This window comes from Cyanistes caeruleus, chromosome 9, assembly GCF_971803275.1.
Source record: "Cyanistes caeruleus chromosome 9, bCyaCae1.hap1.1, whole genome shotgun sequence".
Lineage (NCBI taxonomy): Eukaryota > Metazoa > Chordata > Aves > Passeriformes > Paridae > Cyanistes > Cyanistes caeruleus.
The window spans coordinates 24,548,996-24,576,993 of record NC_141709.1 but is presented as its reverse complement, the minus strand read 5'-3'; the positions used below and the strand labels follow the sequence as shown (position 1 = coordinate 24,576,993).

The 27,998-nt window shown below is 61.3% G+C and overlaps 2 protein-coding genes and 1 long non-coding RNA gene across 13 annotated transcripts; 1 reads left to right on the top strand and 2 right to left on the bottom strand.

Annotated features, from left to right (window-relative positions):
* Positions 1-59: 59 nt before the first annotated feature.
* SLC6A9 (solute carrier family 6 member 9) lies at positions 60-19,111 on the top strand. Of its 4 annotated transcripts, none has more exons than XM_086902352.1 (14): positions 60-281; positions 4,318-4,464; positions 12,856-13,012; positions 13,174-13,305; positions 14,308-14,560; positions 14,640-14,772; positions 15,136-15,270; positions 15,350-15,453; positions 15,532-15,769; positions 15,858-15,992; positions 16,269-16,368; positions 16,616-16,716; positions 16,900-17,070; positions 17,296-19,111. In XM_086902352.1, exons 2-14 carry the CDS (start codon positions 4,435-4,437, stop codon positions 17,506-17,508), a joined length of 1,902 nt encoding a protein of 633 aa, XP_086758478.1. In that variant the 5' UTR covers positions 60-281; positions 4,318-4,434; the 3' UTR covers positions 17,509-19,111. The 4 variants fall into 4 exon arrangements, with proteins under 4 accessions (XP_086758478.1, XP_086758477.1, XP_086758476.1 ...); XM_086902351.1 differs by lacking the exon at positions 60-281 and adding an exon at positions 1,750-1,901; XM_086902350.1 differs by lacking the exons at positions 60-281; positions 4,318-4,464 and adding an exon at positions 8,742-8,850.
* On the bottom strand, positions 7,186-7,572 carry LOC111943482 (uncharacterized). Its single transcript, XR_002870912.2, has 2 exons — positions 7,484-7,572; positions 7,186-7,317 (listed from the first exon to the last, which is right to left on the bottom strand). It is a non-coding gene; the product is annotated as an uncharacterized LOC111943482 (long non-coding RNA).
* Positions 19,112-19,604: 493 nt separating the features above from the next.
* Positions 19,605-26,994, bottom strand: B4GALT2 (beta-1,4-galactosyltransferase 2). 8 transcript variants are annotated; one of them, XM_086902361.1, is made up of 7 exons: positions 26,875-26,994; positions 23,413-23,799; positions 22,825-23,060; positions 22,560-22,750; positions 22,168-22,290; positions 21,042-21,146; positions 19,605-20,908 (listed from the first exon to the last, which is right to left on the bottom strand). In XM_086902361.1, the coding sequence occupies exons 2-7, from the start codon at positions 23,726-23,728 to the stop codon at positions 20,758-20,760; spliced, it is 1,122 nt and encodes a 373-aa protein (XP_086758487.1). In that variant the 5' UTR covers positions 23,729-23,799; positions 26,875-26,994; the 3' UTR covers positions 19,605-20,757. The 8 variants fall into 8 exon arrangements, with proteins under 8 accessions (XP_086758487.1, XP_086758482.1, XP_086758480.1 ...); XM_086902356.1 differs by having other exon boundaries at positions 22,825-23,138; positions 26,875-26,939; XM_086902354.1 differs by having other exon boundaries at positions 26,561-26,892.
* Positions 26,995-27,998: the final 1,004 nt, after the last annotated feature.

Genomic DNA, 27,998 nt, shown 5'->3' with positions numbered 1-27,998 from the left:
AGGGTGTGGGAGGACCTGAGCACCCGCCGGTCTTGCTGCTGCCTTCCCCTTCCTGCTCTGGGAGCCCTCACTCTGGCTTTACCACACTCAAGAAACGAAAGCAGTGTTGGTGTATGGCTGCACTCCCTCCTATCCTGCAGCCCAGCACACTGGTGAGACTGCTGCAGTGGGGCCTGGACAAACACACCTGGGACACTGCCCCACCTCTACCCCATCCCTGCGGAGGATTTCCCTAACCAGGCAGCAACCCTCAGGGACAGCAGGGATCCGTGGAGAGACAGGTAAGGGGCGCTTCCCGAGTTGGTTGGAACACTGCAAGGTCAGCTCTGGGATGGTGTGCAGGGCTGTGGAGGCAAAAAGGATTCTCAGTGGGATGTGGGAAGGGCTGTACTTGGGGGGCTGGGCTGCACCCCTGCCACGGTCCCCAAAACAGCTCCTTCCTGAAGATGCAGGGTGCAGTGCCAAGGCCCCAAGGTACAGGAACTGGAAGGGATTCAGGGAGCAGGGCAGGGTGCTGGAGAGCAGGCACACATCCCAGCACGTGGGAAGCCCAGCGGGATAGAGAGGGGAGGGCAGAGAGGCCTCGGCGAGAGGCCAAGCAAGGGGTGGCCCCTGGCGCACTCGTCATGCATTACTGGAAACATCTGGCCTGGGATGTGGGGGCGTGCACTGGCTGCACACACGTGTGCACAAGCGCATGGGTATGGGGAAACATACACACACACATGTATTTATGGGAACATGTGTATCAGTACACGCACCCACACCTGTGTATGTGCACTTTCACGTGTGCCCATGTACCCATACATGTGTACATATGTGCCTATGCATGTACACACACACGCAGGCATGAATGTTTGCACACTCATGTAGCTGCCCCCAGACATGTGTGTGCCCATGGATGCAAACATGTACAACTACATGTGTACACACCCCTAACCACATAGGAATAAGTGTACAGATTTACACGCATGTATGTGTTTATGTGTTGCACACTTGCTACAGCATGCACAGGCATGTATACACAGGTGTGTGATACACATGTACAACTGACAGAGTGACTTCATGCATCCTGGCCGGAGCCTGTGGCCGTCCCGCTGCCCGGGATTGCCATGGCGCTGTGCCCTGGCAGCGTGTCACGCTGCGTGTGGCGGTTCCTCTGTGTGTGAAAACGCGTGTGTGCAGGGATATGTGTGTGGAGGGATGTGTGAGTGCAGGGATGTGTGTGTGCCCAGTGGGAGCCTCTGTGTGACCCCATATATGTTCACATGTGCCACATGCCTGGGCAAGCCGGCATATGCCCCTCCACGTCCACATGCCTGTGGGCTGCCATGTGGGATACCGGCGGCTATGTGTGCCAAGTATGCCATGTGCGTGCCCAAGCGCAGTGTGCCCGTGCATGCCCATGCGTGCAGCACGCCCGTGTGTGCCCGTGTGCCCACGGGTGTGTGTGTGTGTGCCATACGCAGCCGCGTGCCCGCCGCAGCGGGTGCGCTCTCGCGCTCCGCGGTGCCCGCGGTGCCCCGGTGCGGCGGGGCGCGGTGCGGCGGGGCGCGGTGCCCGCGGTGCCCCGGTGCGGCGGGGCGCGGTGCCCGCGGTGCCCCGGTGCGGCGGGGCGCGGTGCCCGCGGTGCCCCGGTGCGGCGGGGCGCGGTGCGGGTGCCGAGGCGGGGCGCTGGGGAGCGCGGCGAAGCGGGGGGCGGAGCACGGCGGCGGGGGCGAGAGGCGGCGCCAGCCCCCACCGACCTCCAAACTTTCATTAACTCGGTAGCACCGGCGGCGGCGGCTCCGGGCCTGGTGGAGCACCGGCACTGACACCAGCAGCGGGCTGGGCGCGGCGGAGCGGCGCCCCCGCGGGCCCACCCGGCGCGGCGGGAGGGGCCGGGCGTCGGCATGGGCACGGTAAGGGGCTCACACCTCCGCCGGCACCGGGTGCCCGGCCCGTCCAGCAGCCGTGGCAGCGCTGGGGATGGGACGGGAGGAGGAGGAGTGGGTGGGCTGCCGAAGAGGGGTGGGAAGGGGACGAAGGCGGCGAGGGCCTCCGGAGCGGCGGGCTCGGGGACATCGGGAGCGGCATCGGGAGCGGCCACCCGTCAGGACGATGTCGGGAGCGGGATAGCGGGATGCGGGATAGCGGGATAGCGGGATGCGGGGCGGTCCCGCATCTGTTGCTCTCGCGGCGCGGTGCCGGGGGAGCGCGGGGGCGCGGCGCGCAGAGCGGGAGCACCGCTGCCGCACCCGGGGAGGGCGCCGGGCACCGGGGCGGCCCGGCTCGGTGACGGGCCGGGGGGGTTGGCGGTAATTTTCCACGGGCATGTGCCGGGGCGGGGCGGCGGAGCAGCCACCACGTGGCGGCTGATGTAACCGGGCCCCCCCCGCTACCGTACTGCACCGGGCGGCGGCGGCGGGAGGGGGGAGCCGGGCGGCGGGCGCTGCCCCCGGGGCCGCCGCCGGTGCCGTCCCGAGGCCGGAGGGGAGCATGGGGACGGCAGGCCGGCCCGCTGACCGCCTTCCGTGGGCACCGGGAAACCCCGGTTGCGGTGGGCCCGGCGGATGGTGGCGGAAGAAATGGCCTCGCAGGTGGCAGCGGCTGCACCGGTGCATCGGGCCGCCCGCCTGCCGGGCGGGAAGGGACGGGGGTTCCATCCTTCAGTCGGGCATCCGTGGCCTTCCGCTAGTGCCGTGGGTTGCTTCCCCGCGCCGAGGTGTGACATCCTGCCGGGAGCCCCCGTGGGTGCCCAGGTGTCCCCATTTCCAGGGTGTCACCCGTGCCGGCTCTAGGTACGAGCTGCGCTGCCCTCTGGTCATGGCATCCCGCAGCTCTGGGAGAGCCACCCCGTGGCACCAGTGCTTTGCATCCTTGTCCCTGCTGGGCTGTGCCAGGGGATGCTGCAGCCTCGGGCATCCTCGCATCCTTCCCATTGCCACACCACCGCTGGCTTCGCGCTCGGTCCTTGTCAGGCTGGGAGCCAATGCCAGTGGCATTTACGGTGCTCACGGAGGCTTATCAGCACTTGGCAGACCCCGAGGGGAGTGACAGCCGTCCGGCCCCTTGGGCACACCCCCTTCCCGGGGCACGGGATTAGTACCCGGTGTGAATTCAGGGCCGCAGGGTGGGCAGCTTTTGGCTGGCTGGCGGTAGGTGTGTGATGGGGAGGAGGTCTGGCCACTGAGCCTGCACTCCCACCTTTGAGAGGTCCCTGTGCCATGCGAGGAGCCAGGCTTGTGGCAGAGATGACATCTCAGCTCCCCTGGAAACGCAGCCACTGCTGAGCAGCGCATTGGTAGTGGGGTGCAGGATCCACGGTATCTGCTGCCAGCAGCCTGTCTGCGCTGGAGGGGCTGGGGGCTCACACCACAGCCCCTGGATTCCTGCCCCTTATCTACACTGGCCACGCTCCTTCCTTATGTCTTAAAGTCTTCTGCTGATTGCTTCAGAGTCATGGCAGCCTAGGGATAGGCTCTGGGGTGTTTGACTGCTGCTGGTGGTGGTTGGAGACCCTCAGTGCGGGTCAGGGGTCCTTCTTCAGCCAGCAAGGGTACTGAGCACTGGTGTGGAATCTGCAAACACCAGTGCTTGTTGCACAGACAATCAAACTGGTGTTTTGCAAGAGCGTCTGTCCCTTTCAGTGGGGTCAGGTCTCAGTGTTCCCCTGGGGCCTCCAGCAGCCCCAGGCTGGGGCAGGGGTGAGGGCCAGGAAGACAGATGCCTGTGCCCGTGCACTGTCCAGCAGCACCTGGCACCCGGCAGAGCCCAGCGGCTCGGCCCCCCTGCGCTGCACGTGCATGCGATGCACCGGGGCAGAAGGCAATCGTTTCCCATCTGTGTCCTGCGCGGCAGCTGAGCCCTGCGCTGGCCCCGCTCAGCGCCCAGTCCCGGCGCTGTCGTGTGCTGCAGCCACTTCAGCTTCATCTCTCGCCGGGGGAGAGCTCAAGGGGCCCCCGCTCCTGCCCGCGGCCCCTGACGCCCACCAGCCGGGGGGCCAGCAGCCAGCTGTCCGCAAGGTCGTCTGTCCACACCGGGTAAATCTTTAACTGCTTCTTGGGAAACACCTGGGAGCCGCCACTCGTGTGGGTGCCAGGGGGTTCAGAGACGCTGCAGGGGCTGGGAGCCAGCAGGAAGAGACCCTGCCACCAACTCACCCAGCCCCAGGCCCTGCGTCCTCCACCAGGAGTCCTGCTACCCAGTGGGCAGGTAGAGGGGAGCGACTATTCTGGCACAAGCCCCCCAGTTCCTGGAGGGAGGGGGAGGCCTGGGGTGAGGATGTGCCCACCTCACCAGTCACATCTCTCTTGCTGTCTTCTTCCCTCTGCCCAGCTTGCTCTGACGGTGGACTGAAGGACGCTAGTGCCGGTGCCGCAGCCAGCGCGACAGAGAGCGGGCAGGCAAGGGACCCTGCACTGGGCAGCCGACACCGTGCTTCAGCCTCCAGGAATGGCTGATAAGTGCAGCGAGGGGCTGCTGGTAAGTGCAGGGGTGTGGGGAGCAGAATGGTGTGTGCCACTGCCTCGGGGACCCAGAGAACCTGGCACAGGAGCCAGGACACTGGGGCTCCTGTAGGACTTGGTACGCCCTCCCGGGACCTCTGTTTGGTGTTGTGGCACCGCGGTGCTCTCCCAGCATGATGATTTTTGGGCTGATGCTCTCTCTCCATGAACCTGTTGCCTGTGGGACTCTTCGGGTGTGGTGTCTTGTTGTGCCTGGAGATAATACTGCCTGTTTTCAGGCGCTCTGCCCAGCCTTATCACCCACCCCAGCTCTGCAGACAGGCAACTCTACAGCCTGTTGTCAGCAAAGGGTACAGGTGTTCCTTCAAGCCAGGTGCCCCCAGAGGGGCATAGATTGTGGGTGCTTCTCCTTTGCCTTCACCCAGTGGGCTGTCTGAGACTGGGCTGGTAGGATGGTAGAGGAGGGTTTCTCTGGGCACCAGTGTAGCGCCTGAGCCTCCATCCTCATAAGCAGTGTGTTGCAGGGTGCTGTGAGCTGCTGCGCACTTGTGTGTGCCAGGGGTGGCTTTGGTGTTCTGGGCAGATGTTGGATGTGCCTGCTGCATGTCTTTGCTGGAAGGCTTCAATGGCCCCATGCTTGTGGAAGCTCAGGTTCCTGTGATAGGCTGCTGTGCTGCCTTGGGCAGGTGAGACCCCAGGCTAGGCTTGGCTTTTTCCCTTTTTCCCAAAGGATGGGAGCTGAATGCTGAGATTGACACGGTCACTGGGCCCTCCCCTTCCCGGGGGGCTTCCTGAAATAGCTGCACACTCCAGCTGGAGGGCTGGGAGCCAGGGTTTGCCTGGGAAGCCAAGAGCCAGGGGAGCGGCATGCTCCAGCAAGTGCTTCCAGCGCACCCGCGTGCACGCCGTTCCTCTGCTTGTGTGTCCCAGCATGGCCCCGCCGGCTGTGCCTGCAGCAGGGAGCTCAGCGCCCATCCTGCCCCCAACAGAGAAGGGGTTGGGGCAGCTGGTGGAATAGGAAGGCAGATTTCTTCTGGAGAAGCCCTGTGCTGGTAGCAGGGAGGTGCTGAGGGTGTATCTGGGCATAGTCAGGGGTCTGTCTTGGGAACACACTTCTGCACATGGCGCTTGCCTTGACTGCATACCATTGATGTTTTCTTGCTATGACCAGGGCAGTCAACATTGCACTGGGGCGTGGGCTGAGCCTGACACCCATGTCAGAGAGCCAGACATTGGAGTGCCCACCCACTCCCCATAAATCTTTAACCTGCTTCTCAGAAGTACCTGACCAGCCCACCTGACCATGCCAGGGCCAGGGTGTCAGGTCCAACAGGGTCTGACACATGCTGTGTTTGCCACCCTGGTCTCTTCCTGGGTTCCTGTTTGCAGGATGCAAGGATACTCCTGCACAGAGCATTGCTGCTATGGGGTCTGTGGGAAGAAGGGTAGATCCCTGTGAGAGCATCCCTGGTCCTGAAGCATCCCCATTCCTGCATCCTGTGAGCCCCAGGAGGAGCTGCAGTGGGCCAGGTTCTGACTACTGAACTCCCTGAGTCCCTGGGAAAGGAACATAATATCCTTGGCCTGCCTCCAGGGCCCTGCCAGTAACCTCGTAAAGTTTGGTCCCTGCCTGTCCTCTCATCCCTGCCTGCAGGTGAAGCTCCCACCTCCACCACCCCTAGTCCAGCCAAGCTCTCACCATGCAACCCCTGCCCAGCATTGTGTGCAGTGACTGGGGCTGGACAAGTTTACAGTGGCTGCTGTGCCCCACCTGGGGGAGGGACAGGGGTGATGGAAGCAGCAGGTGGGTGATGTGTGGCTATGCCTCAGTTTCCCCTCCTGTCACCTGGGGCCTGGAGAACAAGGGTGACATGTACTGCTTCTGCAGGATCTATGTTTTTGGGTGTCCTGCTGAAGCTCTGAATGCTTACTTCAAAACAGGAGGCAGATGGGAGGGGCCGTGCCCACCCTACTTCTCCCAAGCCCCAGAAATGCTCTGATTGTGGATACCCAATGGACTGCAGGGCAGCTCCAGGGGCTGGATCAGTCCCTGTGCAGCTGGGCAGAGGGGATCCCTGTGAGCCACAAGGGAGGGTCTGACTGCCTCTCCCTCACAGGCTTTTAAGGACATTTTCTTTTGTTGTCCTTGGGGTGCTTTGTTCAGACTCAAACATTGCCAGTGGCTCCTGACTCCCAGGGCTGTCTTGCTGGCACAGCCAGGCAGCCTTTGGCTGCAGCTTGCCCAGCTCAGGTAGGTTCCTGCTGTCACCCAAGGCCACCCTGACTACACACTGGGGTGCTGCTCCCACTGCACTGCAGGGGGGTAAGGGCTGGGGGGTCCCTGCCTGTTCCAGACACCCCCAGCGGCGCAGTGCCACTGACCAGCGGCAGGAGCTGCGGAAGTGGCTTTTGGCTGCGGGAGCCCTTCCCGGAATACCAAGGGGCAGTGATGGGGGGGCTGGCGGGGGATTTTTCTGCCTGAACGCCCCAGGAGAATCATGTCTGCCCTGGTAGAATGGGGCCGGAGAAAGGCAGCCCTGTCGGGAAGCACTCAGCTAGGGGATAGTGGCACTGGGACAGGTCCCTGGGCATCATTCCTACCCCAGTCACCCTGCAGCCCTGTTGGGGGGCTGGAAGACCTGCGGACCACCCCCCATGCACCCATCACCCCTGTCTCTAGTTCAGCCCCAGCACCACCAGCCAGCCAGGTTGGAGACCAGAATGCCAGGCTAGGTGAGGGTCCTACTGCAGGCTCTTTATTTCTAGCAGCGTGCTCCGTGCAGCTGGCTGTCCCCTCTGTCTGCTGGCTGGGCTGCCAGGGAAGTGGCACTTTGCTCCCACAGGGAAAGGCTGGCACAGGGTCTGGCATCTGCAAGACAGGGCGGTGGGTCCTGCTGTGCTGTGCTCAGGCTGCTCTAAGGGGCAGGGGATGCACCATGCCCAGGGCAAGACGTGGTGGTGGCACACAGGTGACCCAGGCAAAGTGTTGCAGCTGAACTAGATCATGGAAGGATGCCCACAAGGGGCCCACGCACCTTGCAGGGTGTTCGAGCACAGAGCTGCCAGGCTGCGTGTAGGGCAGGACTGAGCTGGGGTCACTGGGGCTGGCACAGCATGGGGTGGCTCTTGGCTGGCACGTCTTAGGGGGCACAGTCGGGTGCTGCCATCCCATGGGTGGGACATGTAGCTGGTGCAGGAAGGGACAGGAACAAGCCCTGGGTGCTGGCATGTGGGAGGTTGAGTGCCCACCCCGCACACGTGTGCTGTTCACGTGTGTGCCCACGGCCGCTGCTGCCCGGACCCCAGATGGTCGCCTGAAAGCGCCGGCCCGTCCCCCCGCCCTCAGTGCACCATCATGCGTCGCTGGCGCCTTGGCTACACTCCCCAGCCGGGACACGGGGCTGGGAGCAGCTGGGGCACCCCGAGCCTGGCTGCAGGGCACCCTCTGCCTGTCCTCCTATGGGACACACCACCCCACCAGGGTCCCACCTCATGCTGGCAAAGGGGTGAGCAGGGAGGCTGTGGGGTGCCTGGGCAGTGAAGGGGTCGTGGCACAGCCCTCCTGCCAGCCAGATGGTCCCCCTTGGGGCAGTGACCTTGTAAGGGTTGCCATGGAGGCCCCATGATGTCACCAACAGTATGACGTTGAGTGAAGTAGCATGGCACCAGGCTGGAGATGTGCCAGCAGAAACGCTTGTCCCTGTGCCCCTATGCCCAAGCAGGGCTGTGCCCTGTTCCTGCAGCCCTTGAATACCCAGGGCTGGGATTGGGCATGCAGGGCCAAGCTGCTGTGTGGATGATGGGCATAGGGGTGGGAATGCATGTGCGGGGCTTGGGATGTTGAGGCATGGAAATAGGGGGCTCTGAGGGAATGTCATCCTCTGCTGTGCTCCAAGAGCAGCTCCTGGCCCCGACCAGACGGGCAGCGGTGCCCGCAGGGAGGGCAGTGCTGCCCACTGGAGCGTGCAGGGCTGTGAGCAGCTGGACCCCGCTAATGAGGCCTCATTAAGTGGGACAGGGCTGAGCCCGCTGTGCTCTGCCTTGCCCTGCCTACACGAGCCAGGAAGGGCACCTGGCTCGTGGGGGTACAGCTCGTGGGGGGTAGCAGAGGCACGGCAGTGCCTGCAGGGTGGGCCAGGCAGGCATGGTGCCAGGGCAGGTGGCATGGTGGGGTGCCGGTGCTGCATCGGGGCGGGCAACAGGGGGCCGAGCCTGGCTGGGAGGCAAGTGGGGAGCAGTGCCAAGCGCTGGAGGCAGCGGGCGGGGGAAGGCGGGAGGGCGGGCGGCTGCTGCTGCGCCGGAGCCCGAGGTGCCAATGAAGCTGGGGACTCACGGAGCCGTCCAGCCTGGGCCCCCGGATGGCAGCTGCGAGCAGCCAGGCCCCCTCGGACCCTCTCAGCAGGTCAGTGGGCAGGTGAGAGCAGCGTCTGGGGGGCAGAGTGGGGGGCGGGCCAAGTGGAATGGTGGCCGTGCCAGTGCTGTCCCCCCGCCACTTCGCAGACTTTTGGCTCTCCAAAACCTTTTGTACTGTCTTCAGGGTGGTGGCTCTGCAGGGCTGAGCTGCAGCTGTAGATTTGTGCCATGACAGGCTGGAGAGGTACCCCCAAGCCCCACAGGCTTTGATGTGGGTGCTCCAGGGAGGGAGGGCAGAGCATGGCACCAAAACCCTCCATGGCCTCAGTTGTGTTGGTAGAAGAGATTGCCTGACAGTTGTGTGTTTGTTATCCCTGGAATCAACCGATTTTGTAGAAGACGTGCACAGCACCTGGGTTGCAGCTCAGTGTTGTAGCGGCACTGTAGCAAAGATCCTCCTTCTGCCTCCCCCCCCTCTTCCCTTTCATGGACATTAGTGAGCAATGTCAAAGTTTGCCCCAGCCCCCCATGGCACCCCAGGGCAGTTTTGGTGGCTCGTGGAGCAGGCTCAGGGCTGTCACTGGGGCTGGAAAGCCTTCTGCAGTGAGGGATGGTGAAGTCTGTGTAATAGTCCTGGAAGGTCCTGGGGTTTGGGCATGCCCCTCATCACTGCATTACCCTAGCCCTGGGACTGTCCCCAGCACCATGCCAGATGCCTTTTCCCCCACAACATGCCTCTGGTACACTGGGACAGGAGCAAACATGGAGCTTGGCACTAAAGAGAGAGGTTAGGGAGAGTTAGGATATGCTGGTGAGGCTGGCAGAGTCAGGATGTGCAGGGCACAGCAACCTCTGATGTAGGGATGACACTTGTGGATTCATTACCCCATGTACCAGGGACAAGGAGTGCAGGGCTTGATTATAGGGCCCCCAGCACCCAGGATCAGCAAGGGCACCCAGGACACCCCCTCTCTAAGTGACCCCATCCCTTGGGACCCCCACCTCAGGCTGGGTTTCATCAGCCTCCAACATCCTGCACCCCACTTTCTTGCACCAGAAGAGCCACTATTGTGGTAAAGGATGTAATTAGCATATTTTTCTATCTTCCAGCAGCCCCTGCCTAAAACAGCTATGAGTTTGTTGCCATCGCCATGGCAATGAGCAATGGCATCAGGCTGATGACATCAGGGGTACAGGTAACCTCTGCTGGCGTTGCAGGACCAGCCCTGACAGCCCTGCGGCTGGAGGTTGGATGGAGAAATTGGGGGTCCCTCACTGGTTCATGGGGGCTGGATAAAATTTGTGCCCCACACAGTGCCTCTGCTGGGCTGGCATACCCCCATATGGACAGTTTGAATTAGGAAAACAGAGGAGGGGGTTGATGCTGGAGATTCCTCCCCATAGGACATCCCCTTCCAGTATCAACCCTGCCACCATCACAAGATTAACAGCCATAAATCAGGGCCCCTTAGGGAAGTGGGGGGCATCCGGGCACCCCAGCCAAGCTGTCATTGTGTGAGGCGATGCTGCTTAGCATGAGAAAGACTTTGGTGCCAGGCAGAGTGATGGATGATTCCTGCTTTGCTGGGCTGGGGAAGTTTTGGCCGTGGTATATGGGGGGTTCCCTGGGGAAGGGGAGGAAGGATGCCCTGGGCACCCCGAACGCCTCCTTTTGGGTTGTTTTGGATATTCCCTTTTGGAACTTCCCTTCTGGAAATATTCGGGGTGCCTGTGGCATCCTTCCTCTAGTCCCTGGTGTTATCACCCAAGCCAGGCATCCTTTGAAGCTGCATTGGATTACATGCATGGAAAATTTGGGGCCTGGGAGCCTGACCTGGTCCCCCCAGAGACTGCACTGTTGCTGGGTGGCAGCTCTCCCTTTGAATTCCAGCTCTGTCCCCTTCCTACAGCAGGGAAAGGGGAGAGTTTCATTTTCCCAGATGTCTGGGTTCTCTCTATCCACCCCTTCTTTTACCATGTGGGGTTGGGAGGGTGGTTAATGAGTGTAAAGGACAGGATGACCTTCCTAGTTTTGGGGAGGGGGGGTTGTAGCGAGCTGATGGGTGAGCATGCAAGTGTTCGCGCACGTGTGCTCGCTTGTGCATGCATGGACACACATGTGGCCGCCCCCTTATTGGGGACAAGTGCACCAAAGCCCAGTGCTGCAGGAAAGGAGGGAGCAGCACAGGCCTGGCAGTTTCATTGCACTGGTGCCAAGCAACTCAAACTTGGGGTGCTCCATGAGGCTTGGGAGTGAAGCCAGGGTGACCTGAGCAGAGCAATGGCTTGGAACAGGGATGAGGTTCCTTGTGGGCACCAGGGATCCTGGCTGAGCTGGGGCCATATAGTGTATCTGGTCCCCTCACCAGACCCTTTGTCAGGGAGGCTGGAGCATTGCCCCCACTCCTGCTGGCTCTGCTGCTCATTAGGAGCCTCGTTAGTGCGAGCAGCTTAATCAGAGGCTTCCCGATCGGATCAGTCTGCTCGAGTGGGCAGCGTGCCCTGGCATGGGGACGCTGCCAGTGTCCTGTCCCCACTTTGGGGACCCCTGCATCCTGCTCTTGCACAGCACCCCACAATGAGAAAGTCTGCTGGGAGGGAGATCCCCCAGCACCTGGAGCTGCCGTGAGCTGGTTTCTGACGGGCCCTTGGCTCACAGGGTCAGGTGGGGGCACTCCGGTTCCCCGGCTGGGCACGGCAGCGTAGTGTCCCTACAGCCCTGCCCAAAGTGCCCTCCGATCCCCCCTGGCCCCTCTCCTGCAGCCCTGCTCCCCTGCAGCCCCCCCGCAGCCCGCGGCGCGTGCGGGCCCCGCTCGCAGCAGATGGCTTTGTTTGGCAGCGCGGTGCCGGAGTCGCTGGGCATCACGTCCCGGCTGTGCCGGCCCTAATCAAATGATACGGTTAGGTGCACCGCGCCTGCTGCCTGCGCCCCGCCGGCGTGAGCAGATCCAAAGTGACGGCTCCCATTTGTGGCCCACTCACTGCCAGCGTCAGCCATTGTGGGGGGCACACGGGGAGAGGCATGAGGTGGGCATGGGCTCTGGGGTGTCCGTGGTGGTGTGAGCAGCGCTGTAGAGTTCCGAGAGGCTCCTGGGGCTGCTGGCACCCTGTGCTGCTCCTGCAGGGGCATGGAACCCGTGGGACTATGGACTGGCAACCATCCTCACCCCTTGCAGCCATCCATCACCTGGCCTCAGGTGGGGAGGGAAGGGCTTGGGGCACCCCTGCATTGAAAAATGCCATCTACCCTCAGCCTAACCTACCAGAGCTCCACAGCATCCACGCAGGACATTGGTACAGCCCCAGGACTGTGCTGGGACAGAACCATGGGGTGATGGGTGCCATCCCTGCTGGAGTGACAGGCACTCGTCTCCTTTGTTGTTGTCCTCGGTGTGAGCTCACATTGTGTGGCAGTCTGCACAAAGCGCCCTTTCTTGCCCCCTTCTGCCCTCCTGCCCCCCAAGTCACCTGCAGTGAGAGACAGCTGGGCACTGGGGCAGTCCATGCAGGGGACCCAACTGCATGGGACCCCCTGTGAGCTGGTGCCCTTGCCTAGTGCTGAGCTGGCAGCAGGACCCTGGCTGAAGCAGGGTGCTTTTTCCAGGGGGGTACCCAGGCCCTTGCCAGGTCTAATCACTGCACCTCACTTCCCATCAAGAGGGGCTTTTGCTTCAACCCGGGGGTCTCACAATTTCCCCCCCAGTCGTGGGCAGTGGCCACCCAGCAGGACCTCTCTCACTGGGCTCTGGGGAGGGGGGGGGCATGAGAACAGAGGCCCCTTTGTGCTCTGGCGCCTGGGCCTGCTTTGTATGAGTTGCAGGCTCTCCCTTTGCTGCAGCCGGGCTCTGGGCAGAGCCATTCATTGGGGGGGGCTGACACCGCTGCCCTCCCCCTCCTTGGCACTGCCTGTGCGTGGCGGGCGGCGGGGACAGGCAGGGGGGCGGGATGGGGAAGGATGCCGGGGACCTCCCAGTCCTGCTCGGCGGCTGTCACCCTTCCAATGGGGCCAGCAGGGGGGTCCCCAGTTGACACATCCTACGGCATCTCTCTGCAGAACGGCGCCGTGCCCGGGGAGCAGGGCAAGCAGGAGAAGAGTGTCAAGCGTGGCAACTGGGGCAACCAGATCGAGTTTGTGCTGACCAGCGTGGGCTATGCCGTGGGCCTAGGCAACGTCTGGCGCTTCCCATACCTCTGCTACCGCAATGGGGGAGGTGGGTGTCAGGAGGCCAGGGGAGGGGGGTTCCTCTGGGCAGGTGTGGGGGTGTGCACCCCAACCCCACATGGTATTTCTTGGGGTGGTGCAGGGCTTGGGAAGAACAGCCGTGCCTGAGGTTACTGCTCACACATCCGTCCTCTGGTTCCTGCTTACTAGGTGCCTTCATGTTCCCCTACTTCATCATGCTCGTGTTCTGCGGCATCCCCCTCTTCTTCATGGAGCTCTCCTTTGGGCAGTTTGCCAGCCAGGGCTGCCTTGGCGTCTGGAGGGTCAGCCCCATGTTCAAAGGTAAGGAGCTGCCTGTCTGTACTGTACAGGCCAGCACAGGACACCTGCTGTCACAGTGCCCAGCAACTGGTGTGGTGCTCACACACCATGGGGTGCTCGCACACCTCTGGCACACCACATGGCCCTGGTGCAGGCACCTGCAGCTCGTGCAGTCCTGCACACACATGCCCACCCTGGCTACGCTACCCTGCACAGCCTGCCTGGCATCCCTTGCACGCATTACACGTGCCCCTGCACACGCGTTGCATCTCCTGCGCAAACTCCAGCCCCGCGCTGGCATCCACTGAAGGCATTACACACACATCCCTGCATATGCCACACGTGTCCCCAGCACATCACTCCTGCAGAGGCCACTCAGGTCCCCTGAACACACTTTGGCACGTCCAGCTGTGGGCATGCTTCTGCAGTCGCCTCCCTGGACCATAGTTAGCAGGTGCTGTGCCCACGTGCTTGCCCTGCCATGGCTGGACCCTGCTCCAGGTGTATCTCCTGGCTTACTGCTGTGCTCCCATGCTGCTGGCTCTCCTGGCCCACACCTGCAGGCTGCCTGCCAGGTGACATGTCCACAATGTCATGTCTGAGTGCAAGCAGCCGATGCACACACTCTTGTGTGCTCTGCACAGTGGCATGCTGAGCCTGGGGTGCACTTTGTTGTGCTCATGTGGCCTGTCACATGCCACCACATAACTGCAAACCTAAAGTCATTGTAGTCAGGAGTGACCCCCACCCAGTTGTTCTTTCAGGCTGCAGACCCCAAGGGTTTGCCTGCAGCCTGTGTGCATTGCCATGTGTCCCAGCAGACCCTCAGCACCACTAGGCTTGTCTGGAGGTAGAGGATCCCACACACCCATGCCAAAGCCAGGCACGGAGCCGCAGCATGGCTGCAAGGCTGCTGACAGTGTCGCAATCATCCCACTCCTCCCATGCCACAACCCCTGGTGCTGTGCGCCGTGCCCGTGCCGCCGCACCCTGCCGCTCACCCCTCCCCGGTGCTGTTCCCAGGCGTGGGCTACGGGATGATGGTGGTGTCCACATACATCGGGATCTACTACAACGTGGTGATCTGTATTGCCTTCTACTACTTCTTTGTGTCCATGACGCGCGTGCTGCCCTGGACGTACTGCAGCAACCCCTGGAACACGCCTGACTGCGTTGGGGTGCTGGACAGGAACCTCTCCAGCCGTGTTGCCCTCAACATCACCCAGCTCCTCAACACCACCCAGAAGCGCACCAGCCCCAGCGAGGAGTACTGGAGGTACCGGGGCCTGGGGTCAGGGATGGGGGAGGTGATGATGGTTGGGCCCCACTGACTCTGCTGCCCCCTCCCCATACAGGAGATATGTGCTGAACCTGTCGGATGACATCGGGAACCTGGGTGAGGTGCGGCTGCCCCTCCTGGGCTGCCTTGGTGTCTCCTGGGTCGTTGTCTTCCTCTGCCTCATCAAGGGCGTGAAATCCTCGGGGAAGGTATCTGTGTGTTCCCTCTCCAGGCCCCTTCCTGTCCGTGTGGACATGCCTTCAGGATAGATGGACATGTCCCCATCCCTTCTGGGCACAGCTCCTCCTCTTTGTCCTTGCCCTCTGTATGCTCCCACTGTGGGAGAGGCCACACCTCTGTGACCTGTCCACATCCCTTCTGGACATAGCTCCTCCCGTGTGGCTATGGTCCCACCTCCTTGATGGTAGTCCCTTCTCTGGACCATGTCCTCTTCCTGGTCTGTCGCTCCACACCCTGGACCATAACCCCAGCCTATAGCCACACCTTAGCCACACCTGCCTGTGTCCCCACCCCTGCCCCCATCCCCACCTCACTGAGGTGCTGCCCTACAGGTGGTGTATTTCACGGCCACCTTCCCCTATGTGGTGCTCACCATCCTCTTCGTGCGCGGCATCACGCTGGAGGGGGCCGTCACTGGCATCATGTACTACCTGACACCCCAGTGGGACAAGATCCTCAATGCCAAGGTGAGCAGGAACGAAGGGTGGCAGGCAGCCAGGGCTGAGTGGGGCTGGGGGCACAGTATTGACCATCCCACTGCCACAGGTGTGGGGTGATGCAGCCTCACAGATCTTCTACTCGCTGGGCTGTGCCTGGGGTGGGCTCATCACCATGGCCTCCTACAACAAGTTCAACAACAACTGCTACCGGTGAGTGCCCGACCACAGTCCCCCAGAGCCCTGACAGTGCCCTCATGTCACTGCTGACCCTGACTCCTCTTCCTATAGGGACAGCATCATCATCAGCATCACCAACTGTGCTACCAGTGTCTATGCTGGCTTCGTCATCTTCTCCATCCTGGGTTTCATGGCCAACCACCTGGGTGTGGATGTCTCCAAGGTGGCTGACCACGGGCCGGGCCTGGCCTTTGTCGCCTACCCTGAGGCCCTCACCTTGCTCCCCATCTCGCCACTGTGGTCCATTCTCTTCTTCTTTATGCTTATCCTCCTGGGGCTGGGTACACAGGTAGGTCATGGTGGGGCCAGCATGTTCAGATGGAGCAGCATGGTGGGGTCAAGGCGGTGACATGCTGCCCCTTCTGCCCCTAATGTAGTTCTGCCTGCTGGAGACTCTGGTCACAGCCATTGTGGATGAGGTGGGCAACGAGTGGATCATCCGCAAAAAGACCTTCGTAACGCTGGGAGTGGCTGTGGCTGGCTTCCTGCTGGGGGTCCCGCTCACCACACAGGTAGGTGACCACGGGACTGTTGCCACAGGGTGCCATTGCTATGGCCACCTTCATCAGCCACATCCACTTTGCTGCCACTGTGATGGCAGTGACACCCAGGGCCTGGTCTTCCCACACCAGCACTGGTGATGGTACCCAGAATTAAGTGTCTCCATGCTGGCTGTGGCAGCTGTGGGGGTGGTATCCGAGCTGTGTGTTGCCAGCACAGTTGTGCTGTTGCCCTGCCAGCAGCGGTGGTACCGCAGGGGCAGCTGTGCCAATGAGTCTGTCTTCCAGGCGGGCATCTACTGGCTCCTGCTAATGGACAACTACGCTGCCAGCTTCTCCCTGGTGGTCATCTCCTGCATCATGTGTGTGGCCATCATGTACATCTATGGTAGGTGCAGCTGCCTGCAGCCAATCAGGTGGTAGGGCTGATCCAGCCAGCCAATGGGGAAGGGTTTTCCCCAGCATCTGGCCAATCAGCAGTTTGCTCTGTGCTACATGGGGAGGCTGTTGCCCAGTCGGGCGCTGCGGCCTGGGGAAGCTCGTGGGTCCCACCACGATGGCGCTGGGGCTGGAGCCGGCTGGGTGGTGAGGGGGCTCAGGTCACCACCAGGGCTGACGGTCACTTTTCTCCCCAGGGCACCGCAACTACTTCAAGGACATTGAGATGATGCTGGGCTTTCCTCCCCCGCTCTTCTTCCAGATCTGCTGGCGCTTCATCTCACCTGCCATCATATTTGTGAGCATCTCAGCCATGGGGTGTTGGGCTGTGGGAGAAGGGGGTGAGGAGCTCACCTGGACACGGCATTCCCTGGAGAGTGCTGGGCTCAGGAGAGCAGCAGTAGGGCAGAGCAGGGAAGCTGTGGGGGCACAGAGCAAGCTGGCTGCTCCCCACCGGCTGATCCTGCCTATCCCTTCCCAGTTCATCCTGGTCTTCACAGTGATCCAGTACCGGCCCATCTCCTACAATGAGTACGTCTACCCTACCTGGGCCATCAGCATCGGCTTTCTCATGGCGCTCTCTTCTGTCATCTGCATCCCCATCTACGCCATCTACAAAGTGTGCTGTTCTGAGGGGGACACACTTCTTGAGGTGCGTAGCCAGGGGCTACACCCTTTTGTCTATGTCCCACCTAGGGCTGCCATCAAGGCTGTCGCTGTCCCTGACCTCACTGGGGCTGTCAGTAGTGGCTGTGTGCAGGCAGCAGGCATAGGGCAGCACATGTGTGCACCTGTGGAAGCTGCTGGCATGTTGGTGCAGACTGGGGCAGGGGAGCATGGTGGGTGCTAATCTTGTCTCCATCCTCTCCCTTTCTAGCGCTTGAAAAATGCTACCAAGGCAAGCAAGGACTGGGGCCCAGCGCTGCCAGAGCACCGCAGCGGGCGCTACGCCCCAGCGTTCAGCCCTTCCACTGAGTCCCACCTGGAGGTGCAGCCCCTGCAGCCAGAGAAGGGCCAGAGTGAGGCAGCGGCTGCATCCCCCGTGCAGGGCAGCAATGGCTCAGCCCACAGCCAGGACTCCAGACTGTGACCCCCCACAATCCCCGCACCCCCTCTAACCCCTCTTGCACCTTCCGCTGGCGGAGCCTGGCTCCGGGCCGCACCGGACCTTGGGGGCTCTCAGCACCCATCCCCGAGACCCCCCCACCTCCTCGCCGGTTAACCCCTCCCGCCCCCGCCCCCGTGGCGTTCGTTAACCCTCGTGTTTACGGTAACCTTTGTGCTCGACGCTGGGACAAGAGAGGAGGGGGCACAGCCCCGGGAGGGCCGGGAGCCAGAGGCACTTTGCAGGGGCCTTGACCTGGGGGTATGCACAGGATGGGGGGGGTGGGATGCTCCCAGGCTCCCACCCCCCCCTCCCTAAGCCAGGTAGCCTGCCCTGCCATGGGGCACCCTCCTGACCTTCCCGTGGGGAGGATGTGGGGTGGGACCACGGCTGAGCATGCCAGGATCGCCTGTGGCCTGTGTGTGCACAAGGCCATCATGGCAGGGGTTGGCGCTGCAGGGACCCTCAGCCTGGGTGCACACCCACTGTGGCTCAGAGCCTACTGGCTCTCACAGGAGGTGCTGCCAGGCACCAGGCCAGCACAGGGAGATGAGGGGCAAGCATGTTGCTTGCACCGGCGGGGGGATCTGACGGCACAAGACACAAGCACTTAGAGCACACGTGTACACGTGTGTCCCTCACAGACACGGCATGGGCACACGTGGCATATGTGGGCATGTACATATGCACAGTACGCCGGGGCTGTTCAGGCAGTGAGCTGGGATGCTCCCCTCCATGCACCCCTCCACCCTGTGGCCCCACTGGGGTCTGTGGGTGCCCTTCTGGGTGGCCAGGTATTGCCTGCAAAGCTGGGCACAGCCACAAGCAGCGTGGGCACAGCCCAATGCCGCTGCCTGCCCCACAGTGGGGCAGGAGGCTGGGGAATACTTAAGCCTGGCCGGGGGGTAACCAGACAAGGATGAGGTCCAGCTCTCCCTGGCAGCCCCAGCACTGGCAGGGGAGGACCCTCCATGGTGCTAAGGGGGAGCAGGATGGACCGGCCTCCCCCAGCTGCTGCTTAGCATGAGGTACCAGCGGAGACATGAAGGGCTGCACCAGCCCACTCGCTCCGAGCCATCTGGGGATGCTCAGTCCCCAACCAGTATTAGTGGAACAGGATGCACTGGCAAAGGCCGGGCGGTTTTAAATCTGTCTTCCAGCTCCAGCCAAAGGGCTTGGAGCTCTTGATTTGGGGTGGATGGGATGAAACCCTTCCTACCCCACTTGCTCCCCTCCCAGCCAGCACCTTGTGCTCCCTATGTTGCAGCCCCGAGGCTGGCACAGGGACATGGCACAGCTTGGCACGGTGGCGGGAGGTGGTGGGCGGCGAGCCCCAGCAGGATGTTCCAGCTCCCCGTCCCAAGGCCCCCGTCGTGCTGCGGCGAGGGGCGCAGGTTCCCGCATGGTGCCCGTGCCCTGCCCCTCGAGTCACGCCGCTACTCTTCACCTCTAATTGTTAGCAATAACGCGCGCGTCCCTGGGCAGCGCTGCCTGTGCCAGTGTCTCTGGGCAGCACTGCCTGTGCCAGTGTCTCTCCTGGTGTAGAGTTCTAAAGTATCCTAGATTTTAATGAGATTTATATTCCTGAGGTTGTGTCCTGCTGTGCCCTTCTTTGGGAACCATGTGGGGGAAGGGAGGGGTTGAAGAGTGGGGGACCACACCTAATGGGTGCAGCTCTTTTCCTCTCTGATGCCTAGCATTGGCGCTCAACAGCCAGCCAGGTTCTGAGGAATTCTCCTTTGCCCTACCTGGATGTACAAAGCCAGCTGGCGGTAAGGCAGAGGATGGAGGATGAGAGAAATCACTGTCAATGGACAGGAAGGCAGCAAATATCCATGGCACAGAGAGGGCAGCTGGCTTTGCCCTGTGTACTGCCCTAGGTGGGCACCTTGTTAGGCCCCCTTGCATCGCTGAGTGAACTGGGGGGGGTCCCCCAGGGGTGGATAGGGTGAGGCAGGGGGCTCTGCCTCCCAACCAGCAGCTCGAGGTAGCAGACAGGACTTCCCCTCTATACTCCACAACCCCACTTCCACATCAGATAATGCTTTCTCCCACCCCCACCCACCCCCACAAAGCCTACCAACTTTTCAAACTTTTATTAAATACAAAACCCTCGGTCTCTACGACCGAACGCTGCATTCAACGTACGCTGAAAAAAGGGTCAGACATTCAAATGTACAAAAGTCACCAGTGCCCCCCAGCCCTGGCGAGCTGCCCTGCTCCCAACCCCACTGCTCCCAGCCCCCCATGGAGCGTCAGGGGTGCTGGGGCTCCCAAGTCCCATGGAGGGGTACAGGGCTACCACCCTGCATGGTCCCAGCCTCTCCTGCCTACAGCCCCCCTGCCCCTGGCCTGGAAGGGGGAAGGCAGACAAGAGGAGACCTCAAGGGGAAGATTCCCTCCCTGCAAGAGGGGGGCTGCACTAGCCCCCACCAAGAGGGGCTGGGGGGTTCAAATGAGCCCTATTTCCCCCACCAAAGGGGGGAGGGCAGGTGAGGGCAGGCGCAGGCAGGAGCTGCACACACACACAGCACCTGCCTTTGGGGAAGGGGGATGGGATACAGCTGCCATCCCCCCAGCCCTGGGGATACTGAGGCACAGCGAGGGGCGTTCGCTAATCAGAGGTCTCTGTTTGGCAGAGCTGAGACAGGGCCCGGCTCTAAGCACCAGACTAAAGCAGAGGAAGACAGCAAGCCACGTCTGAGTGCCCAGCAGCATGGGCAGTGCCTGGCCAGGGCAGCAACCTTGCCCTGATCCCGCCTGCCTGGGGGCCCCAGGCTGCTCCCATCCCCAGCTGGGGCAGCAGTGGCTCCAGCGCTAGTAAAGGGGGAAGCCTGCACCCCACTTCTCACAGCGCTGGTGGGGACCCTCCAGCTCTCACCGAGCAGTGGGATTTCACCCTCCCCACCCAGGGTGCAGGCAGGAGCTGGCATGGACTGGGGGCTTCTTGCCAAGCCTGGGGTTGCCCCCTCCCTCTGTGCCAGGAGCTGCTTGCAGGGCAGCTGGGCTCATCCACCAACACACCACGTATGGGGCAGGGGTCCTGCAAACGCACTCGTGGGGATGGGGGAGACGGAGAAATCCTGGGGACCAAAGGGCCGGCTGGGGGGCAGCCGTCTCCAGAAGGCAGCAGAGTAGGCAGAAAACATCCCTGTCCAGTCCTGGCTCTTGAGCTGGGGCAAAACTTGCTATGCCCAGCCAGCCTAGGCACAGGGGTTCCCGGTTACAGGAGCACTAGCCGCGGGCCAGGCGGGGCGGTGGCCTGCCGATCTCCACCGTGATGTTGGTGTACATGGGCTGGCGGGAGATCTCCACCAGCCGGTACTGCAGCGAGCTGATCCCATCCCGCTTCATCGTCATTTTGGTGTTCTGGATCTTGGTGAATCTGGTGGAAGGAAGAGTGGGATGAGGGTGGAGGGATGTTTTGCTGTAGTGCCAGCAGTGCTGGATCTCTATAGGGGTGAGCAGCCAAGTGATCGCCCAGCATCCCAACTGCCCCAGCCCTGTGGCTCACTCACCTCTGCGGGTTGGGCTCGTTGTGTTTGTCGCGTTCATGCTTAATCATGCGGTACCTCCCAATGCGGATGTCGGGCCTCGACACCTTCATGCCATTCAGGGAGATGCTGGGGACCAGGAGCAGAGTGGGATCAGTGTGTGGGCACCAGGGTGGGACATTCCCCAGCCCAGAGACCTCCAGGGTCAGACCCCAGGCAAAATAAACCTGTCCTTGGTTGAACAAAGCTGTGCCAAGCCAAGATGAGCAAAGCCAAGCCCCACCCAAGCCAGTGTCATGACCTAGAGTGCCACATACCCCATGGCACTGTGCCCAAATTGCCACTCCCGTCCAGGGACAGGCAGCTGCATTCAGCCTGTGCTGCACAGAGGCAGCCATCCATGTGCAGCCATCCATCCCTCCCTCCCTCCTTCCCTCTGTGGCCCCTGCCCTTTACATTCCCTGAATGCTGCTGCCTAGCCCTTCCTTTGGAGCCCTTCCCTCAGATCAAGGACTGCCTGAAGTTCTTCCAGAGCCCTACACACTTCTTGTCCTGCACCCTGAGCCCACCTTGTGTGGAAATCACAACTGTGCCACGTGCCTGGGGCTTCCACAAGGATGTTTTGCTCGTCTGGCCATTACAGGCTGGTTACACCCCTGTGGCTGCACACTGCTTCCCTGGGCAGCACCATGGGGAACTGGGCTTTGCTCAGCACGCAGCCATACTGCTGCCTGCCAGCTGCTGGCAGGAATGACTGCGTGGCTGCTACATGGCCACCACTGAAACGCTTCCAAGTTTTCGATCTCAGCCCTGGACACATCCAAGTCTAGCATCCCAGCCCCTGTACGGAGCAGAGCCCACAGGCACACCACCCTGCGGGTGCAGTGCACACTGTGCTGGCACACCTTCAGGCTTCAGCCACAAGGGAGGCAGAGGGATGTCCTGCAGCACCCTGGGAAAGGCCAGTTCCATCCATGCGGGTCATCAGCCCTGAAGCTGGAGTGTAATTCAGTCCCTCCCTGACATGTGGCACAACTTGTGCACATCCCCCAGAAAACCGGGAACACCACTGAAGTGGTGCTAATTCAGTGCTCAGTGGGGAGCCTGGTACACCTCAACCAGTCAGTGCTAGTGAGGGATCGGGACCTACCGATTAAAGATGTCATCATCCTCTCCTCCCCAGCCCCAGTACTCATTGGGAAAGCCATTGATCTTCAGGAACTGGGACTTGCTCAGCCCAGAGACACCACCAAAGTAGCCGGCATAGGGAAGCCTGCAGTTGACAGCAAATGGGTTAGCCCCAGGAACAGGCAAAGATGGAGGTGAGCCCCATGGAGACACCCAAGTACAAGGACCGACCCCTTTCCTGTGTCACCCTCCTACCCAGGGCTCTGTGCCCTCTCCCATCTCAGGTCCACAATCTGAACCATTGACCTCATGCCTGCCCCAGGTGACAATTGAGGATGGTTGCCCTTATGCCATCCCAGAGAGATAATCCAGCCCTACTTGGGCAGAAACACCCTAACTCCCCAGGGCACCCACCTGAATCCAAACTTGTCCATGCCAACAGCAAAGTGCCGTGGCTGCTCGTAGCAGCGATAGAGGTTGCGATCGTCCATGGGGATGAGGTCCACGTCGCTGAAAATGAAGCAGTCATACTCCTCGTCGTCCTTGAGTGCCTCCATGAATCCCACGTTGAGCAGTTTGGCCCGGTTGAAGGTGTCTTCACCGAACTGCAGGGCAAAGCTTAGCAATGCCTGCTTGTCCATCCCAGCCCCACCACCCCCTTGCCCCTGGCTCCCCTCACCTGGTTGATGATGTAGATACCATAAGCCACCTTCTGTCGGCGCAGGATGGGGTGCAGGTAGTGCAGCCAGTACTTGAGGTGGTGCTCACGGTGCCGGAAGGGGATGAGGATGGCCACTTTCTGCCGGGGTAGGCAGTCGGGGGGGGTGTACTTGCCGCCCTGGCGCACATCAGGGTTCTCCCGCTGCACTCGCTCCATGCTCATGGGAGAGCTGAACTCGATGAGCAGGCGTCCAACTGTGAGAGGGAGGGCAGGGCGATGCCCACAGGACAGGACATGGTCAGGGTCATGGTCACCTGCTGCTCCTGCCTGGACTGGTAAAGCAAACAGCAAGGGGGACCTGCAAGGGGGACCGGCACTGCCGAGGGCAGAGAGTGCCCAAAAATTTTCCTGAACAGGGACAGAGAGACTGGGCTAACAAAGCCTGAAACCAGCTATCCTGATACAGTTCCAGGCTGGGTTTTTTCTGCTATTTCACAGGGAAGCTGGGCCCAGGGAATAAGGATGTCAGTCATGAGCACCCACCTTAGCCCCATGTTCAGAGTCAGAGCCCAAATTCATCCCCAACGCTCACCCAGCATGTCTCACCTAAGCCAGGAGGCATCTCCTGGCAGGGCTGCAAGGGCTTCTCAGTGGCAGACTGGTTGGTGCTGGGCTTGGTGCTGGGGGATGGGGCCTCAGCACCAGCTGGCCCGTAGCTGGGAACGGTGCCGTTGGGGCGGGACGAGTTGGAGAAGGGGTGGGTGCGCGAGGCGTTCCTGGCGTTGAAACGGCTGAAGAAGTCCAGGTGCTGCGCGTAGACGTCAAAATAGAGGATCATGATGATAACGAAGTGGAGCAGGCAGAGCAGCAGCACGGCCTTGCAAATCCTTTCCAGGGTCACCCCCAAGAGCAGCCTGGTCATCTTCTGGGCACGGGCAGGCGGACATGTGCGCTTGGCGGGGCAGGGGGGCGGCTCCAGCCACGGTCCTGATCCTGCCAAGACACCTCATGCTCAGGACACCACGAGTCTGAGCTCCCAACCCATCCCAAATGACACTGGGACAGCAGGAGCAGCACAGGCCTGATGCAGACATGAAAGGCTTGTAGGCTGGTATGCCAGAGAACACCCGAGGAGGAATGCTGCACCTGGATCCCTGTTCTGAAGGCACAGCCATGAAGATAACAGAGTTCCTCAGCCCCAAATAGCAAGTCCCCTTCTTGCTTTCCTAGGCCAAGACCAGAACAGGACAGACCCACTCCCCTTTTTCCCCACTCAGAGAGATGATGCAGACACTTCCAGACATGCCACAAAAAGCCTCCATGGAGGCTGGATCCTTGATGAAGGATACACTCTCCAGAAACATGGCCAGCCTGGGATGTCCAAAGGGCACCACAGGTGTCCCCACCAGCCACTCCTTTCTGAGCCACTTCAAATCCCTGTTCCCCATCCTGCACCCTCCCCACAGAGCTACACCCCAGCAGCAGCACCAAAGCAGGGTGGCAATGAGAGTCACGCTGGCAGGGGCCCTCCTCAAGGCACACAGTGGGTCAGCAGCTGCACAGCAGACAGAGCCAAGCCAAGCTGAGCAGGACATCCCAGCCCCCAAGTAAGTTCCCTGCCCCATCCAGGGAGGTCTGGCTTACAGCCAGCAGCACAGATCCTCTCCCCTCCTCCTGATGGTGAGGCCTCCTGGGACACTGGACTGCTGGAAGTCAGGGTCCCCTTATCTCCCACATGACACCTGGAGCTGGGCCAGAGCCCTGCCAGGAAGCCAGCTGGGAGAGTCACTAGAGGGTCCCAGACAAGTCAAACCATCCGCCTTTCCCAGCCCTGCAATGCCAGGGCTCAGGCCACAGCACAGCCATGCACCCCAGTTCCTGCCCTGATCCCTGCCCTGCCCATCCCTGCTTTCAGGGAAGCTGCTAGGACATGGCAAAGCAACCACAAGGGACAGGCACTGGGGCTCACAAAGCCCTGAGGACCTCGGGACAGGCCAGAGCAGCTGCATAGTCCCTGGGGGGACCTTGGTGGCTGGGGGCCTGCAGCAGGACCCCCAGAAGGAGTGCAGGTAGCACCCAACAGTGCTGGCAACCAGTCACTGGCAGCTGCCAGCCCTGTCCAGTGGAGACCCGCAGGGCACAGAGCTGGCAGTGATGGCCACACTGGATGGGAATGGGGATCAGAGCCGAGGTGTGAATCAGGATTCTTCACCCCACCGTGCTCTGGGGCGTCCTCTTACAGTTGCAGGACTGACCCTGGCAGGCAGACCCTGGCACCCATCACAAGTAGGGAGGTGCTAGAAAAGGCTCTAAGCACACCAGCCCAACTATGTCCACCTTCTCTCTGCAGGATGCAGAGCAGTATCCCTGTGGATAGGGGTGTCCTGGCACGTGTCAACAGCCCAACCCCACATCCAGTTTTTTTCTAGAAAGTAGCCCTCTGAAGAAAAGCTGGTCTTGCTGCTATTGCTCAAACTTTCCCCCTTGACAGTGCCTTGTCACCCTGCACAGACCGTGACACGGGGACCTGCCTGCCCCAGCACCTGCCAGAAACCCTCCCCAAAAACCTGTGCAGTATATGGAGTGGTGGTGCCTCAACAGCCAGACAGGGATGCAACAGGGAAAAATCAGAGCTGGTTTTAGGGGTGCTTTGGCAGAATGGTTCACGAGGTTGAGAGTGCTGCACAGCAAGAACAAAAGCAAAGCAGTCCATCAAGCAGCAGCCACAGGACACCACGAACATGAGTGGGCTTAAACTGCTAAGGAGGGGGTTACAAAATATGATGTCATCTTCCCCCACCACAAGATCTGTGCAGGGTGTGAGGGGCCAAAAGCAAGCCGGGGTTGGGGAGCTGGTCCCCAGGGTTTCAAGCCAGTGCAGTATGTGCCACGGAGCTGGTGATGCTCGTTTTGGAGGGGATGCTCAAACCCGTGAACTCAATCCTTCTTCCCACAAGTCATCCCCAGGGCTGGGAGAAGGGAGGCACGGTGAAAGCCGGTGGTCCCGATGCCCTAAAGGTGGCCACCTCCCGGCCAAAAGTGGGGCGAAGGACCGCATTCAGCAAAACTAACACTCCCCCCGCCCCCTAATTTTTCTCAGTCCCCGACACATGCGAAAACTTATTTAAAAAACGAGAAATAACCTCAAAATTAGGCTTTTTCCCGAGCTGGAGCGGTGCCGCCCCCGGGTGACCGGGATCGCATCCCCTGGGTCGCATCCCGGGCCTCCCCCGCCCGGCCAGGCCTGCCCGCGCCGCTCCACTCACCGCGGCCTCGGGGCTGCCGCGCCGCCCCGGCGCCGGTCAGCGGCCCCCGCCGCCGCCTCCTTCTCTTCCTCTTCCTTCTCTTCCTCCTCCAGCCCCGGCCGCCGGCCCGCGGGCTCCCATGCCCGGGGCTGCGGGGGGCCCAGCCGGCCGGGCCGCCGCACCGCCGAGAGCCGCAGGGAGACGGGGCCGCGCCCGCACGCCGGCTCCGCCCGCCGCCGCCGCACCGGGCGGGGCCGCCGCCGCCGCCCGCCCCGGGGCCCGGAGGGAAGTCCCGCAGGCACCGGGGCCCACGGACGCGGATGCCAGGGATGCAGACACACCCCGGGGTGTGCGATGCCTCCGGCTCCACCACGGGATGCTCACCGCTCGGCCCTAGGAGCGGCACCGGGGACCTTCCAAGCACCTCCGGGACACAGGCACACGGTGTCCCGGCCTTCCTTCGTTCCCTTGCTCCTTGTTGCCTGAAGGCAGCGCTTCCACGGACCCACCTGCGGCCGCTCCCATGCTCCCGGCCGTTGGTGCCGGCTCAGCGTCCGTTGCAACCCATTCGTGGCTCCTTCCCCCCCCACCCTACGTTTCACTGCTAGGAAACACTGGGAATCTCACCCTCTTTACCATAATGGCATCACCGAAAGATCTCGGTTTGGTCCAGCTGCAAGTTTGGCCCACCAGAAGTAGTTATTGCACTGTCTGCAGACTTTCCCTTCCTGACACCCCCTGAGCTCCCTTCCCCAGCAATTGTATCTGTTTGGAGCAACCCTGTTCCCTGAGGCCTCTCCTCCTCCCATGCCTGGCTGCTCACCCAAGCGAGGGCTCTCCAGCTCCCTTCAGAAGCTCCCTTCAGCAGACAACCCTTCCGAAGAGAACTGAATGGCAGCCACCCAGCCCCGCCCTGCTCCACCCCTGCAAACAAGCCCCAACTGAAAGCAGTCCAACTTCTGCCTCCAGCTCTTGGTTTGGCTCCTCAGCAGGTGGCATTTTCCTCAATACCTACACATGGTTACCAAAATATCTTTCGACTCCCGCTGCCGATGCTTCTAGATGACACAAGGTGTTAGATCCTGGAGCCTTGTTGAAGCTTTTTTTCCTCTGCTTGAGCAGCAGGTGTTTAGTCCAAGTCCTGGAACCCAAGCATGCACACCTAGAACGAGGTGAGCACAGGGCGTGCTCACCTTATCACTGCTGGCTATGGTAGGTGGGCTGTGGGCCACCCTGAGAGTAGTCCTGATGGCTCTCATATGCTTATAAGGGGCCTGTGGGTAAGTCTAGAGCCCATTGCCCTGCCAAAGCTGTGACATACAGAAGCAGGATTGGGAGAGGGGAAAGCATCTCAGAGAGACATATTTCTGACGGCTGATACATTTCTTTCTGGGCAGGGCAGAGCAACGCCCATACCTAAAAAGCAAGTGCATGAATCTTTCAAGACAGCTGCTAACCAGGAAGATGATTAACCCCAAAAGCAGTTTCTCTAACACCAGCACAGCCTCTCCAACCCCAGGCATCTCCTTTTGGAGCTCGGTGTGGGTCTGATGAAATGGCTCTGCAGCTCTCACACAGGACAGGCAAAAGTCTGCCCACACCTGACAGACACTCTCTTCAAAGCAGGCAGAGCCCAGTTTGCCACTGCACAGGTCTCACATTGCTCCTGTGACACCCTCCAACCCCAAGGGACAGCTAGCACAGCTAGCAGGGCCCATGGGTTGGTTTTCCCCCCACCCAGGGCTGAAATATACTGCAGTCCCAAAACTCATAGGACAGTGCAGAACAGAGGCAGGAGAACAGCAGATCTCAGAGGGGTCATGCAGAGGCAGCTGCCCTAGTTCAAGGGCAAGAACCAGCAGGCCTGTGGTGTCCACATGAGAAGAGAGAAGAGCAGCTCTAAGAGTGCATCTGCTCTGACACAGCACTGGAAGATCAGTGCTTTCT